The 12,121-nt window shown below is 44.8% G+C and overlaps 1 protein-coding gene across 1 annotated transcript in view; it reads left to right on the top strand.

The window, feature by feature from the left end:
- Window positions 1-4,090: 4,090 nt before the first annotated feature.
- The window catches only part of ASXL2 (ASXL transcriptional regulator 2), a 516,529-nt gene continuing 508,498 nt past the window's right edge, over window positions 4,091-12,121 (top strand). Inside the window, exon 1 of the mRNA XM_085613205.1 lies at window positions 4,091-4,222. Coding sequence (XP_085469331.1) covers window positions 4,163-4,222 — 60 coding nt within the window. The 5' untranslated portion in view covers window positions 4,091-4,162. The remainder of the gene's footprint in view (window positions 4,223-12,121) is intronic.

A 12,121-nucleotide genomic window follows, 5' to 3' on the forward strand; every position in this document is an offset into this window, starting at 1 on the left:
CTGCAGGGCGTCCGATGAAAGCGGCGGCCATGTTGGAATGGGTGTAAAAGAGAGGCGTATCTTATCAAAAGAAGTCCATTAAATGTTTAATTAGGTGATTACATTTAACACTATCGCAGACGCTCTAGCGAAAAACTAAAGTGCTGGTATTACTGGACACCGAAATTCTGTAGGGGTATCTGCAGAGAAAACGCCGCCTCCTTCTACCATGATAACCGCGCAGCCCTCCAAGCGGCCGAGACTTCCTGACCAGACGCAGTGTATCATGATGGCAGCGGCACAGACAGTGAAGGTAAGTCTGCGGTACCACGAAATACAGCCATGAAACTAAAGACATTAACAGCGCCACCGGAGACCTGTTCCAAAGGTTTCCTATTATGAAAGCCACGTGCGCCCTTTCACGAGGACTTGTGTGTTCGAGCTACACTCCCTCCACACGTTCAATAATAGTGCAGCACCGGGACAAAGTGTCCCTGCACCTCCGCACCAGCTCTTCGCAATCACGTCTCATTCACTTCATTGGTCTTGATTCGGGTTTACCGTTACTGAATCAAGAGCTAACAATTCAGGATCTGTGAAGTACAGTGTAAATCCACCGCACGCATACATTCAAAATGCAGATCTAGTGCAGCAACTCGCTTCCTACGTACACTGGTTTTCACGAGTCGCCCGAAACAGATAAGCGCTCCAGACTCATGCGTATGTATTTCATAGCTGCGAAGAAGGGGGCGATGGGAGTAAGCCATTGGCGTGAAAAACAAGGCAGAGCAAAAGGCACACCACCGCCTTTCTCCGAGGCACAGCAGAAAATGCCTCGGAGAAAGGGAGCGTCCTTTTCGGATTTGGGGGCGTGTTTTGCTGTTGTCTCCTCCCTGAGACTTCTCGCAAAAAACACGCCCCCCGATCCGAAAAGGACGGGGCATAATCGGAGTGACTGGACCTCTTCTCCAGTGGCTGGCCAGCATTTAAGAGGCCAGCCAATGGAGAACAGGAGAGAAGAGGGGCGGGTGCAAGCCCCTCTTCTTAAAGTCATTAAATCTCGCGAGTGAGACTGCGCAAGCGCAGCCATCGCTAGCCGAGACCTAAAAAGAAGACAAATGAGCCTTGGACAGAAGAGGGGTGATATTTTTTTCGGTGTGATCATTGCTTCAGTGGGAGTGGCCCTGAATGATGTGAAAATTAGAAAGTTATCAACCTTGGTAGACAGATGAGCAATAAATACAGCAGGTGCACTAATGAGGAACTGCTTCCAATAAGAGCCATGATTATCCAAAATTGGCTTGCTTTAGATATGCTTGTAGTAAAGGAAAGTGGAGTTTGCAAAGTAATACGAGCTAGAGAATGCTGTGCTTACATCCCTAAAGGTGGTAACCAGATTAAGAATTATATTGCTAACAACACAAATATTATGTGTGAACTATCGGAATTGGAAGAAATGTGCATGGAAAGGAATAGGGTCCGTATTTACTTCAATGGTGAAGGGATTTGCCAAAATAGGTGAATGGCTAAGAAGTGTAGGAGGAAGAACACTAAAAATGCTTTTGAGCACATACTAATTTGTGCAGCATGTGTGCTTCTTTTACTAAATGCTGGGGAAATGTTGTATCAAATAGAGGGCTGAAATATGGAAAAATGTGTCAGCAACAAGTGGAAGAAAGAGAAAAAAGGTAGACACTGAAATAGAGGGATTGAAGAGTGACATATATAAAAAAAATGAGAGAATTGGAATGAGCCAACCAAAAGACTCTGAAGCTAATGACAACTGTCCTGTGATAACCAAGACAAGAAATGTGATGATTTTGGGTATCATCAGAGGAGATGTTGTGAACGCTGTTTGTAGAAATGTAACACTGAGAATCTTAGATGTCATTCTTTAGGAGAATTAGGCTTAGTCGCTGTGGACCATCTTTGAAATGACGTTATACTACACCACATGAATAATTCACCAGTTTCATTCTTCACCATAATAAAGTATTTCCAGGCTCCACGGAGCAAGACGAATACTTTACTGAATGCTGTGAAAGAGATGTGCTTTTCTCAATACTGTGTTTAGCTTTTCCCAGACGTGCTATGTAACAGTCGTAACCCATGTACGAGATATTGTAAACACTGAAACCCATGTAAATTAATAGTGATAAAATCTTAAAATGCATTCTGCTGAAAATGTTTCTCCTTGCTTGAATTGTATTTGTTATGAGCCTGAGAGCCATGTACTAATGTAGTGAATGTGTGAACCTTTTGTATAGAGCCCTATAAAAGAATGTGCTTCAAATGTCATGTGAGGAAGTAGTCCCTTTCCCCATTATTAGAAGGTGAATCTCTGTTGGTTTTGTATTTGAACTCTCCTAAGTTTATGATATTATATATTATCACAAATTTGTGCCTTGTAGTCTGCTAACCTTTTTGAAGTAAATCTTTAAAATCCAGTCCTTTGTCTGTTGGTCTTAAGGTCGAAAGCAAAATTGAGACAAAGCATTATTTAAATTTCCTTACACAGAGAGTTACTCCATCAGGGAGCACCAAAGCCTGTATCAGGACGACTCTGCTCCCATAGACCTGATTCAGGCAGGAGAATCCTGTGCTTAATTTGAGCCGGTGCTTTCCGGTGCTGAGCACAGGCACTTAAATGGTTTCCGGTGCTCGGCACCGGCACCTAATTGTCAACACCACACTGAGGTCAGTCTGCCACATGGTGGCGCTATGCATGTAGTTTAGAGATGAGCAGTATAACAGTTGTTTAAGAAAACAATATACATTTAAAAATTGCTAATACCTGCCTCCCCAGTCATTCCTTTAGCTTTGGGGACCTGGAATAATCTGAAATGTCGCATTTACATGCGAGAGAGATGGATGGTTAGTAGCTGTTTTGGCAGCAATGACAAGGGTGATAGGTGGTGCAAGCTGCAGTTGCCTCCTGGTCATAGCCCTGGCACTTAATATTTTACAAATTAAGCCCTGGGAGAATCCCGATTTTTGAAGCCAAAAATTGTCTTTCTTTTCGGTTGTCTTCCACCTGAAAATGCTTTTGCTCCAATAGAACTCAATGAGGGAAATACATTCTCCAGATTCATTTGGTTTTAAATCTCCCACTTTCAACTTATAACAGGTAATCATGAATGCTCCTAGTCTGGGAGATAAGCGCGCCCAGGAAGCAAAAGATGTGTGGGTCTGTACGCGAACGGGTATGCGCATTGTGCCATTCCACCAGCGTAACAGGATTTGCCCAAGGGCCACACAACTATCCTCCAGCAAACACTTCAAACCAATGTTATCCATGCGTTAATAGGCTCAAGTAAGCCATGTTTATTCCATGTCAGAACATGACTAAAAAGTCCCAGAAATCAGGGAAAACCTGGACTGGAGTGCCACTTCATGCACAGACCTGGGAAACTTGGCAGCTATGTCGGCAATTAATAGATTGTGAAAATTACGGTACTTTATCAACGTAGTGTTAGGAACAGTCGTGCGTTACTGATAACATTCGCTGAACAAAATTAATTCAGAACGACACTTTATGTTGTAAACCCGTCTTGCGAAGCTGCACTACTTTAGACGCGCACTGACATGATACGGCGTGACCTGTCGGGTGATGCGTCTTGCCCTGGGCTGGCTCCCTGAGTTCACTTCACTCAAACCTGCTGCCCGTATCGCTCCGCCCGCGCCGCTCCTCTGTGGCTGCTCTTTGACAGACAGCTGGTACAGTACGTGATGTCACGCGGGTCACGTCGCCTGACCCCTGCGAGCCGCAACGGCCCCGGCTTGACGCTAGAGGGCGGCCTCCTGACGCCTGGGGTGACGGCGCACGCCGCCGCCACGCGCCAGGGGAGGTAGACGGTACCTGCATGATGGCGACAACGCACGGAGGCGCCGGCCGTAGAGGGCTGGACCCTGCTGTTGCTATCATGCTGTGATGGGGACGCTGATAGGCAGGGAGAGGGTTCACCGTGCACGGAGAGGGAGCGCACCGTGCCCTTGGAACGCGTTCCATGCCTCGTGCTGCTCGCTCTGCCCCTCGTAAGATGGCGGCCGGGCGGGCCAGTGCACGGTGCGGGCGCAGTCTGTGTACAGTAGAGGCCGTGGGGGAGGGAAAGGGGCGGGGACAGCGGGGCATCCGGCAGAAGCAGCGGGGGAGCTGTGCTGACAGCCCGAGCCCGCCGGAGACATGAGGGACAAGGGCAGCCGCAGGAAAAAAGGCAGGACCTGGGCACAGGCGGCCAAGACGGTAAGGGGCTGCAGCGGGGTGCACCTGTGAGTGGTGCCAGCTGGGAAGAATAATATCTAGGTTGCTGTCACAGAGCAGAGAGAGCTCTCGGATCTGCAGCCAGCTGGAGAGGAAGCTCTCCTGGGTGCTGTCAACAGGTGGGAGGGGCCAGACACGGGCCTGTCAACAAGTTGTAGGAGCAGCTAGGTGTACTAAAAGTAGTCAGAGGTGGCCAGGGGTGCTGGCAGAAATGTAGACAGCACCCCAATGATGCTTATATCGGATTTGAATATTTCCTGAAAAGTGCTTCCAGCAGGTAGAAACTGACGCCCAAAGTCCTTCCTCTGTTCGTACGGGCAGACCACGGGATCTGACAAGTGCGGGAGTTAACTCGGCGGAGTTTTACCAGCAAGGGCCGCAAGGGTTGCTTCGACAGGTGTTGGGGGGGGGGGGGGCGTGCACTAAATCACCCTAGGGGTATCCAGGCACTTGCGTGAGGTTGAGCTTCTCGAACAGCCAGGTCTTGAGTCTACTTCTGAAGTCTGCGGAGGGTAGGGGTAGATGTTCTAAGGTGGGGAGGTCGTTCCAGGCTTTGAGGTGGGAGAAAGAGTGTCTGAAGGATGCAGTGGGCGGTAGCAAGGGCCAGTGCGGCAGACCGCAAGTGTCTCGTGGGATAGTGGAAGGTCGGGCGGTTGTTCAGGTATTCTGGTCCCATGTTGCAGAGGGCTTTGTAGGTGTGCGTGAGCAGTTTGAAGTGGCATCTCTTAATGCACTCAGGTTTGTTGCCAACATGACACCTATGCACCATATATAGGAGTGTACCTCTTGAAGGTACTGCTGTCAAGGAGGTGGTGACCTTGTCACCCTGATGGCATTACAGACATGGTGCACAGGTCTTGTGAGCAAGAGATGTTTGTATCCACAAGTAGTGTTCATCAGAGGGAGGGGGGCATCTGATCAGGGTAACATTTAAGGGTGATGTTTCCACTAACATGGAGGATAGAGTGACAGGATACCTGGGAGATACTCCAAACAAGGGCACAAGATTTGTTGTTGCCCTAAGTTTTATGTAAATTCAAGAATGTTGGGAGTGAGTAAGGAAACTCCCTGACGGAGTTCCTGGTCATTTTTTCCCTTTGAAGGTGCAGATGTTGTTGAGGGTTAACATTTCTGCCAAGGTTTAAGGGATGCTCTAGAGTCAAGAAAGCGGCCATGTTCGGTGAAGGCAACATGGCTGGCCTGCCACCAACAGATGAGTCTGGATGCACTGAGGTGATTGGGTACTTAAGTTTTTGAATTTGTGCTAGAGCAGTTGCTAAACGAGGGAGAGTAATGGACTGTTGTAGTGCTTCTATGAAGGATTTTAAACTCTGGCCGGAAGTGTGCTATAATGCAGGATGAACGTCCACTGATGTCAGAATACAGACAGGTTAATCACTAACCTTAGGTGCCAAATACAGCAGGACCGATGTAGGTAGCTTAGTAACCCTATCCCCATGATGGAATCACCCAAGAGCAACCAGATACCGCTCAACAGGTAACACCACCACACGGGAAAAGGGAAAAGAAAACAGGGAGTGAGAAGAAAGGATGTGGCTGCGAAACACCCTCAGGAAGGCTGGCCTAGAGTTGGTAGCTTCACTCTGGCTGTCTAACCCCGTGTTCACTGTAAGACAAGAAAAACACCCCACCTTGTAGTACTATATATATATTGCTGTACGTATATATCGGGTTATATCAGAGAAACAGTAAACACTTACATATATATATCGAGTATCGTTGGTACTGCAGCCCAAATAATATTAACCTGCTCAGTGTGAACCTAGTCTTTCCTGCTGCCCCACCGTACTGGTACTTAGCTTAGTGAGTGTCTTGAATGGGGTACTCTGAGCTCTTGGCAGCAGGGCAGGATCTGATGATATCTCTCTCCGAGCCTTTCAATTGGCTCCAAGCATATTGTTACACAGGAACCTGCGTCGCTCACCGAGCCTTTCAATCGGCTCCAAGCATTACGTTGTAACAGGAATGTAGGACCGGAGGCGAACCTCTCCTCGTACTGTTCCTGGTAGTGGAAGATGAAAAATCCGCAAGGAAATAATAAATAAAGAACAAAGATGCTGTGGCGTGTTTCCTAACGGCTACAACGCGCCCTCCAGCGCGCTTCAAGCAGGTTCCATACATGGAGCTCTGTGAAGTTGAGCCACGATCCAGCGCGGTAGTGCAGGGTAATGGTCGCCGAGGATTTCACCTCCGTTGCGGTGAAGGAAGTTCAAGTAGCGTGAACGCGCGCTGCAGCTCTTTGTCTCTATGAAGCAGAGCCGCGCTCCAGCGCGGCGATGCAGGTTGATGGACGCCGAGATTTCTAAGAGTCTCGTCGGAATGCAAAGCTAATCAGGGTTGACAAGCACATGATTGTAGTAAGGCGGGGCTTTTATAGCATTCGCATGAAGGGCATCCAAGTTTGCCCCTGGGACTTATGGGAAATGAAGATCTGTCATATGTAACTACCGTTCGTGTAGTTAAATCACATGCCCAGCAGGTGTACGCCATCCGCGCCTATTCATGACAACTGAGTGTACTTCAATCCTTGAGGTGGGTGGAGTAAAGGACTTGCTGGGAGAAGAGGTGGAATTTGTGTTGCTTGAGATACTATTTGGAACTTGGGATTGCTGGACATTATTCTGGTTTTGTCATGAAGAATGTTGGGCGCTTTGAGCTGTGATAAGAGGGGGCTTAGTAGACTTCTGCCACCAGGGTGTGGTAAGAATTGTGGTGCTTTTTGGATTCCTAGAGGGGCTTCCAGCCAGTGATGATAGATTATGTAATCTGGGATGCTCTGCAGGATTTTCTGCTACGTGCCCAACCTATAAATGCTGTTTCAGTGGAAGTGGTGAATTTCCCGAAAGACTGGGGGAGATATACAAGGCTCATAAATATGCTCATTTGAGAGGTGTGATTGTGGGTTTCCTGAGGTGTTACCAGAGAATGGTGAGTGCTAGAGAACGGAGTAGAAGACTGGCCTCTTAACTGAAAAATCTGTATTTGTGAAGATGCCTCCATGGCAAGAACAACACAATATTAGACATTTTCCTAGGATTGCATCAGCAAATGAGTCCCCATACAAGAATGTGCCAAATGTTGCCCCCTCTTGGGCATCAAAAACTTTGAACACGGCCTGTGCTGGATTTCTGGAGGTGGTGGTGGTGGGGGGGGGAGCTGATATCAGGTTTTGTCCTAGCGTCATGGCCCATGCAATGTTGACAACTGCTGAGCCACTCCATAAGACGTCTTTGGAAAAGAGATCTAGGGCAAGCTCTGCAGCACTTTCCGGCCCTCACCCCATTGGATCTTTGAACGTTTGAATTATTTTGCTCTTTGCATTAACACACTGAACGCAGATTCTTGAAATCCTGCAATCTTGTTCTCTTTGGTGAGTTTTGACTCTTGTGTTGTGTGGTGAGTCTCTCTGGTGTCCAGTGTGTTTATCTATTCAGTCTACCCTCTACTGTCACCTAGAGGGAGTGAGAAAACCATTGCCACTGACCCAGAGTCCAATAGAGTCCCAAAAAGTAAAAGCCTGAAGTCCACAAGATGTCCATCCCTTCTTGCATGGTTCCCTCTTCTCAGAGTTTGTCCCTTGTGCAGGGCTTTAAAAGTCCTAGAAGAGTAGCATCTATGTTCAATCCAGAGATGTCACTTCAATACACCACCCCTGACAGACCTCTATCTTCCGGGTGCAGCCCACATGCTTTTCCACCACCTGAACAGTATCATGAGATTTTTCCTAGATGTCAAAATCAAGTTTTGGTTTTTCAAGACCTTTCACTTGGGTCTTAACTCTGCCCTTAATTGCTATTGTAAATCAGTTGTTTTCTCTTCTAGATTTTAAAGGGAGCCCTTGAGGTAGCTGTTAGCAGAGGTCTGCTGTCTTCCTAATGTAAATTTGAGAAGTGCATTGCAGGCTTGTCAGTGAGATGGTGGTTAACAAGGCCAAGCAGACTTCTCCACCCCTTCCTCTTTCAGAAGAAGGCTAATCCCCCCCTCCCCCCCCAAAAGTGCTTATTATCTGGGCGAAGCTTTGATCTACGTGCTGGCGAGCAGAGTAATTAACTTGACCCAGCAAGGTAGTTCAAAGCCCAAATCTCAGTAAAGCCTGGATCAAGAAACCATTGCAATAACCAAGATACTTGAAGGAGCAAAAATGCGGCTAAATCAATATTGTATTTGTCCTCTGCTTGTTTTTAAACCTAGGGAACATTATCTCTGTATGTTGAGCCAATGTGGAGTCAATATTTTGAAGCTTCTTTCGTATAGTGTGAGTACAATAAAGCATCACATTCTTACAGTAATGTACTGCTGACTCTAGTCAAAATGAAATGGGGATATTTCTTCTTGGATGCCCAATTAAATTGGAAGACCATAATTAATTTAGTCAAGGTTTGCGATAGGCTACAGATGCTTAGATACCATGCTGAGATACAGTGTAGTCCTAGATGTTAACCGTGCACATATGTGTGCATACCAGTTCTTGTGTGTCCAGGACATGGCCTTTTATCCTAGATGCACAGCTGCAGGCCATACTGTACAATAGTTATTTTTTTACAAATAGTTTACAATGGATGAAACTCAATGAGACTCATGATGGAGGTCCAAATACCAGAGGTGCAGAATCAAAAAATATATGGGGCAGAACAGAACCCCTTTGACATATTTTTACTTGCACATTTTGTTGGAAACACCTCCCTAATGACCCTTAAAGATCCTTTAACTCGCTACTGGAAGAGAGTTGTTTCAAATCTTTGGAAGTAGGTGTTCACATCCTTTATTGACAGCTAATTACCGTATTTCTTTTACAGCACGCTCAGTGTCGTTTATTGATACATGCTTCTCTTCAGTGTCTGCTTGAACGCTTAAGATGTAATTATTAAAATGTGAAGATTTATATTTAACACAATAGCTCTCAAGTGTGGAAATAACACATATATGTTTGTTTTCGTGGATCGTGAGTGCCACAGGCATTTATGTAAAGTTTGTGTCAGTGCATTTTGGCAAACTCGTTGACTCTGTTGTACTGCCAGTTTGACGACAGTAGTCCAGTCCAGGACTGTAGAGATGCTTTACATTTTCTAATTCTGTCCATCCTATCTCATCTTATGGTTGAAGACACTTCCCTTCTCTTGATTGGTTTACCAGAACATTTCTTGGAAAACTTAGTGTTTGTTTTCATGATTGGAAAACAGACAGCATTTTTTTCCCTCACACAAAAAAATATACTTGGAGACGAGGCCCCATGTGTTGCTTTCTTTGGTCTCTTCAGTGCGAGGATACCAAACTGTATTGATTTCATTATTTATTTCAATTATTTATTTATTACTGGATTTGTGGTGACAGACTATTGTAAATTGCAGGCAGGAATTCTGGGTTCACGTCCTTTGGATATATATATATATATATATATATATATATATATATATATATATATATATATATATATATATATATATTACCTACTGGCGGTCGCCAGTAGGTAGTTATAGTTAGGACCACGTTTCCATAGGAAAACCTCAACATTCTATTTTGAATAACTTTGGCGCCGGTTGACGAATCCTCGCGAATTTCTCAAAATAGGTGGGGCAATGCTGGTATTTTACCTATTATGCAAGGAGAATGTGTGTTTTTTAAACGGATCACATGTTTATATTTTGGAATTTATTTATTTATATTCTTATTGAATTATGTATATACTTGTATATTTCTAAATTCCACACATGTGTGATTTTGACTGCTCTTTGGCAAAGTATACCCAAACAGAGATCTGATGCATTTGGCAGTCATTCAATCTCCTGCAGTACATACGTTGTCTGTCCATAATACCACACCGGTCTCAACCAGCAAACGCATGGCACATGAACATCTCCAGTCCATGATATGTTCTATCAGAAAATTCAGCTCAGACATTGAATAGTCTGGGACATAAGTAAACAATCCTTGTTATCATTATTTCAATTAAAGACTGAGGGAGGTCATATAGTTTCACAGTCCCTCAGCACAAGTTTTTTAGCACTTTTTGCACTTATTTGCACTTAAAATATTTCTTTTAAACACCGGTTCCTTCACTAATATTTTCAAAATAATTATTACACGGGTTTATTTTAGTTTCACACAGGTCCCATGTAAAACAATCTATGCAAACAATCGGAAAACATACAGTTATTAGGCATTTAAGCCATTATTTAATTGTGTGATATGACTCTATGAACACAAAGTTGTATGAGTTTATCAATATTGGACATGACAAAAATGTAATTTTACAAAAGGTTTGTCAGTGACAAAAATTGTGAAACCTATAGGTCTGTCTTTTAAATTAGACATTGCGGTAACGTTCCAATGTTTTCCATGTTTACTCACCATGTGACCATGTAATTTCACTTTAAAAATGTATCCTCCCCGTGTAAGCGCTGTCATGTGATCAAGGCAGAGGAGCTGCCGAAACGCGTCATGGTGGAAGGTGTGCTTGTGCTTGCAAAATAAAATCTACTAAGCACCAAATTGGGTCCATTCTCGCTTTTTCCAGCAGTCCAGCAAGGAGAAGTGGAGCGAGCGTTCTGCTGATATATATATATATATATATATATATATTACCTACTGGCGGTCGCCAGTAGGTAGTTATAGTTAGGACCACGTTTCCATAGGAAAACCTCAACATTCTATTTTGAATAACTTTGGCGCCGGTTGACGAATCCTCGCGAATTTCTCAAAATAGGTGGGGCACTACGCTCCGCTCCGCTCCTACCCTGAAAGTCTCGGGGGGATTCGTCAAGCGGGGGCTGAGATAAAAGGGGGGTCCCAAAACGTGTTTTTCCCATGCATTTTTCCATAGGACCTTTAGAACGAGCTACAGCCCGAACGGCTGAACAGAATTACTCAAAATTTGGCAGAGAGGTAGTCCCTAGGTCAAGGAAGTGCCTTTTGTAGGTTTGGTGTAAATCTGTTCAGTAGATTCTGAGAAAATAGCCTTTAAATCAATATATATATCTGAGCCCGCTTACGGTACGCTTACCGTACGCTTACGGTAAGCGTACGGTGGCGTGCGCGAGCGCGATTCTGATTGGCTCTTAGATCTTAGTAAACATTCGAATCGGCCGAAACCAGGAAGCGGCGGCCGCCATTTTCTGTGTTTCACTCTGAAAAAAAAAGAGTGAAAACAAGAAAAGGGGGCAATGAGGAGAGTTACAGACCCCCTTACATTTGTGAGGGGGTCAAAGAAGGACTGTAAAGTACAAAACAAACATTTATTGATTTTTAAAAAAAATCACGGGGTACGCGTACGGTAAGCTTACGGTAAGCGTACGGAAGAAACATGGCGTGCGCGAAGGAGATTCTGATTGGCCCATAGATCTTAGTAAACATTTGAATCGGCCGAAACCAGGAAGCGGCGGCCGCCATTTTGTGTGTTTCACTCAGGAAAAAAAACAGAGAAAACAAGGAAAGGGGGCAATGAGGAGAGTAACAGACCCCCTAACATTTGTAAGGGGGTCAAAGAAGGACAGAAAAGTACAAAAAAAACATTTATTGATTTTAAAAAAAATCACGGGGTACGCGTACCGTAAGCTTACGGTAAGCGTACGGTAAAAAAAATAAAAATAAATAAAAAAGCAGATTTAAGAGTTTAGAAATTAGGGAGCTCTAAAAAGAGCTGTTGTGTTTATGAAGTCATTTTTTTAGTGGTACCTACAAGTAAGTACCGATGCAGAGTCTAAGGTTCAAGAGGAAGACTCTGTTCCCTTCATCATTGAAGTGCACACCATCTCCTCTATAAATGTCTTGCATGTCATAACGCAAGTTGTTGTGGTAAATGGCACCCATACCATAGTCACGGAGGAAAGCAGAAACAGATTTGTTGACGTGCTTTCTTGCTTT

The sequence above is a fragment of the Triturus cristatus genome, chromosome 6 (assembly GCF_964204655.1).
Source record: "Triturus cristatus chromosome 6, aTriCri1.1, whole genome shotgun sequence".
In the NCBI taxonomy this organism is placed as follows: domain Eukaryota; kingdom Metazoa; phylum Chordata; class Amphibia; order Caudata; family Salamandridae; genus Triturus; species Triturus cristatus.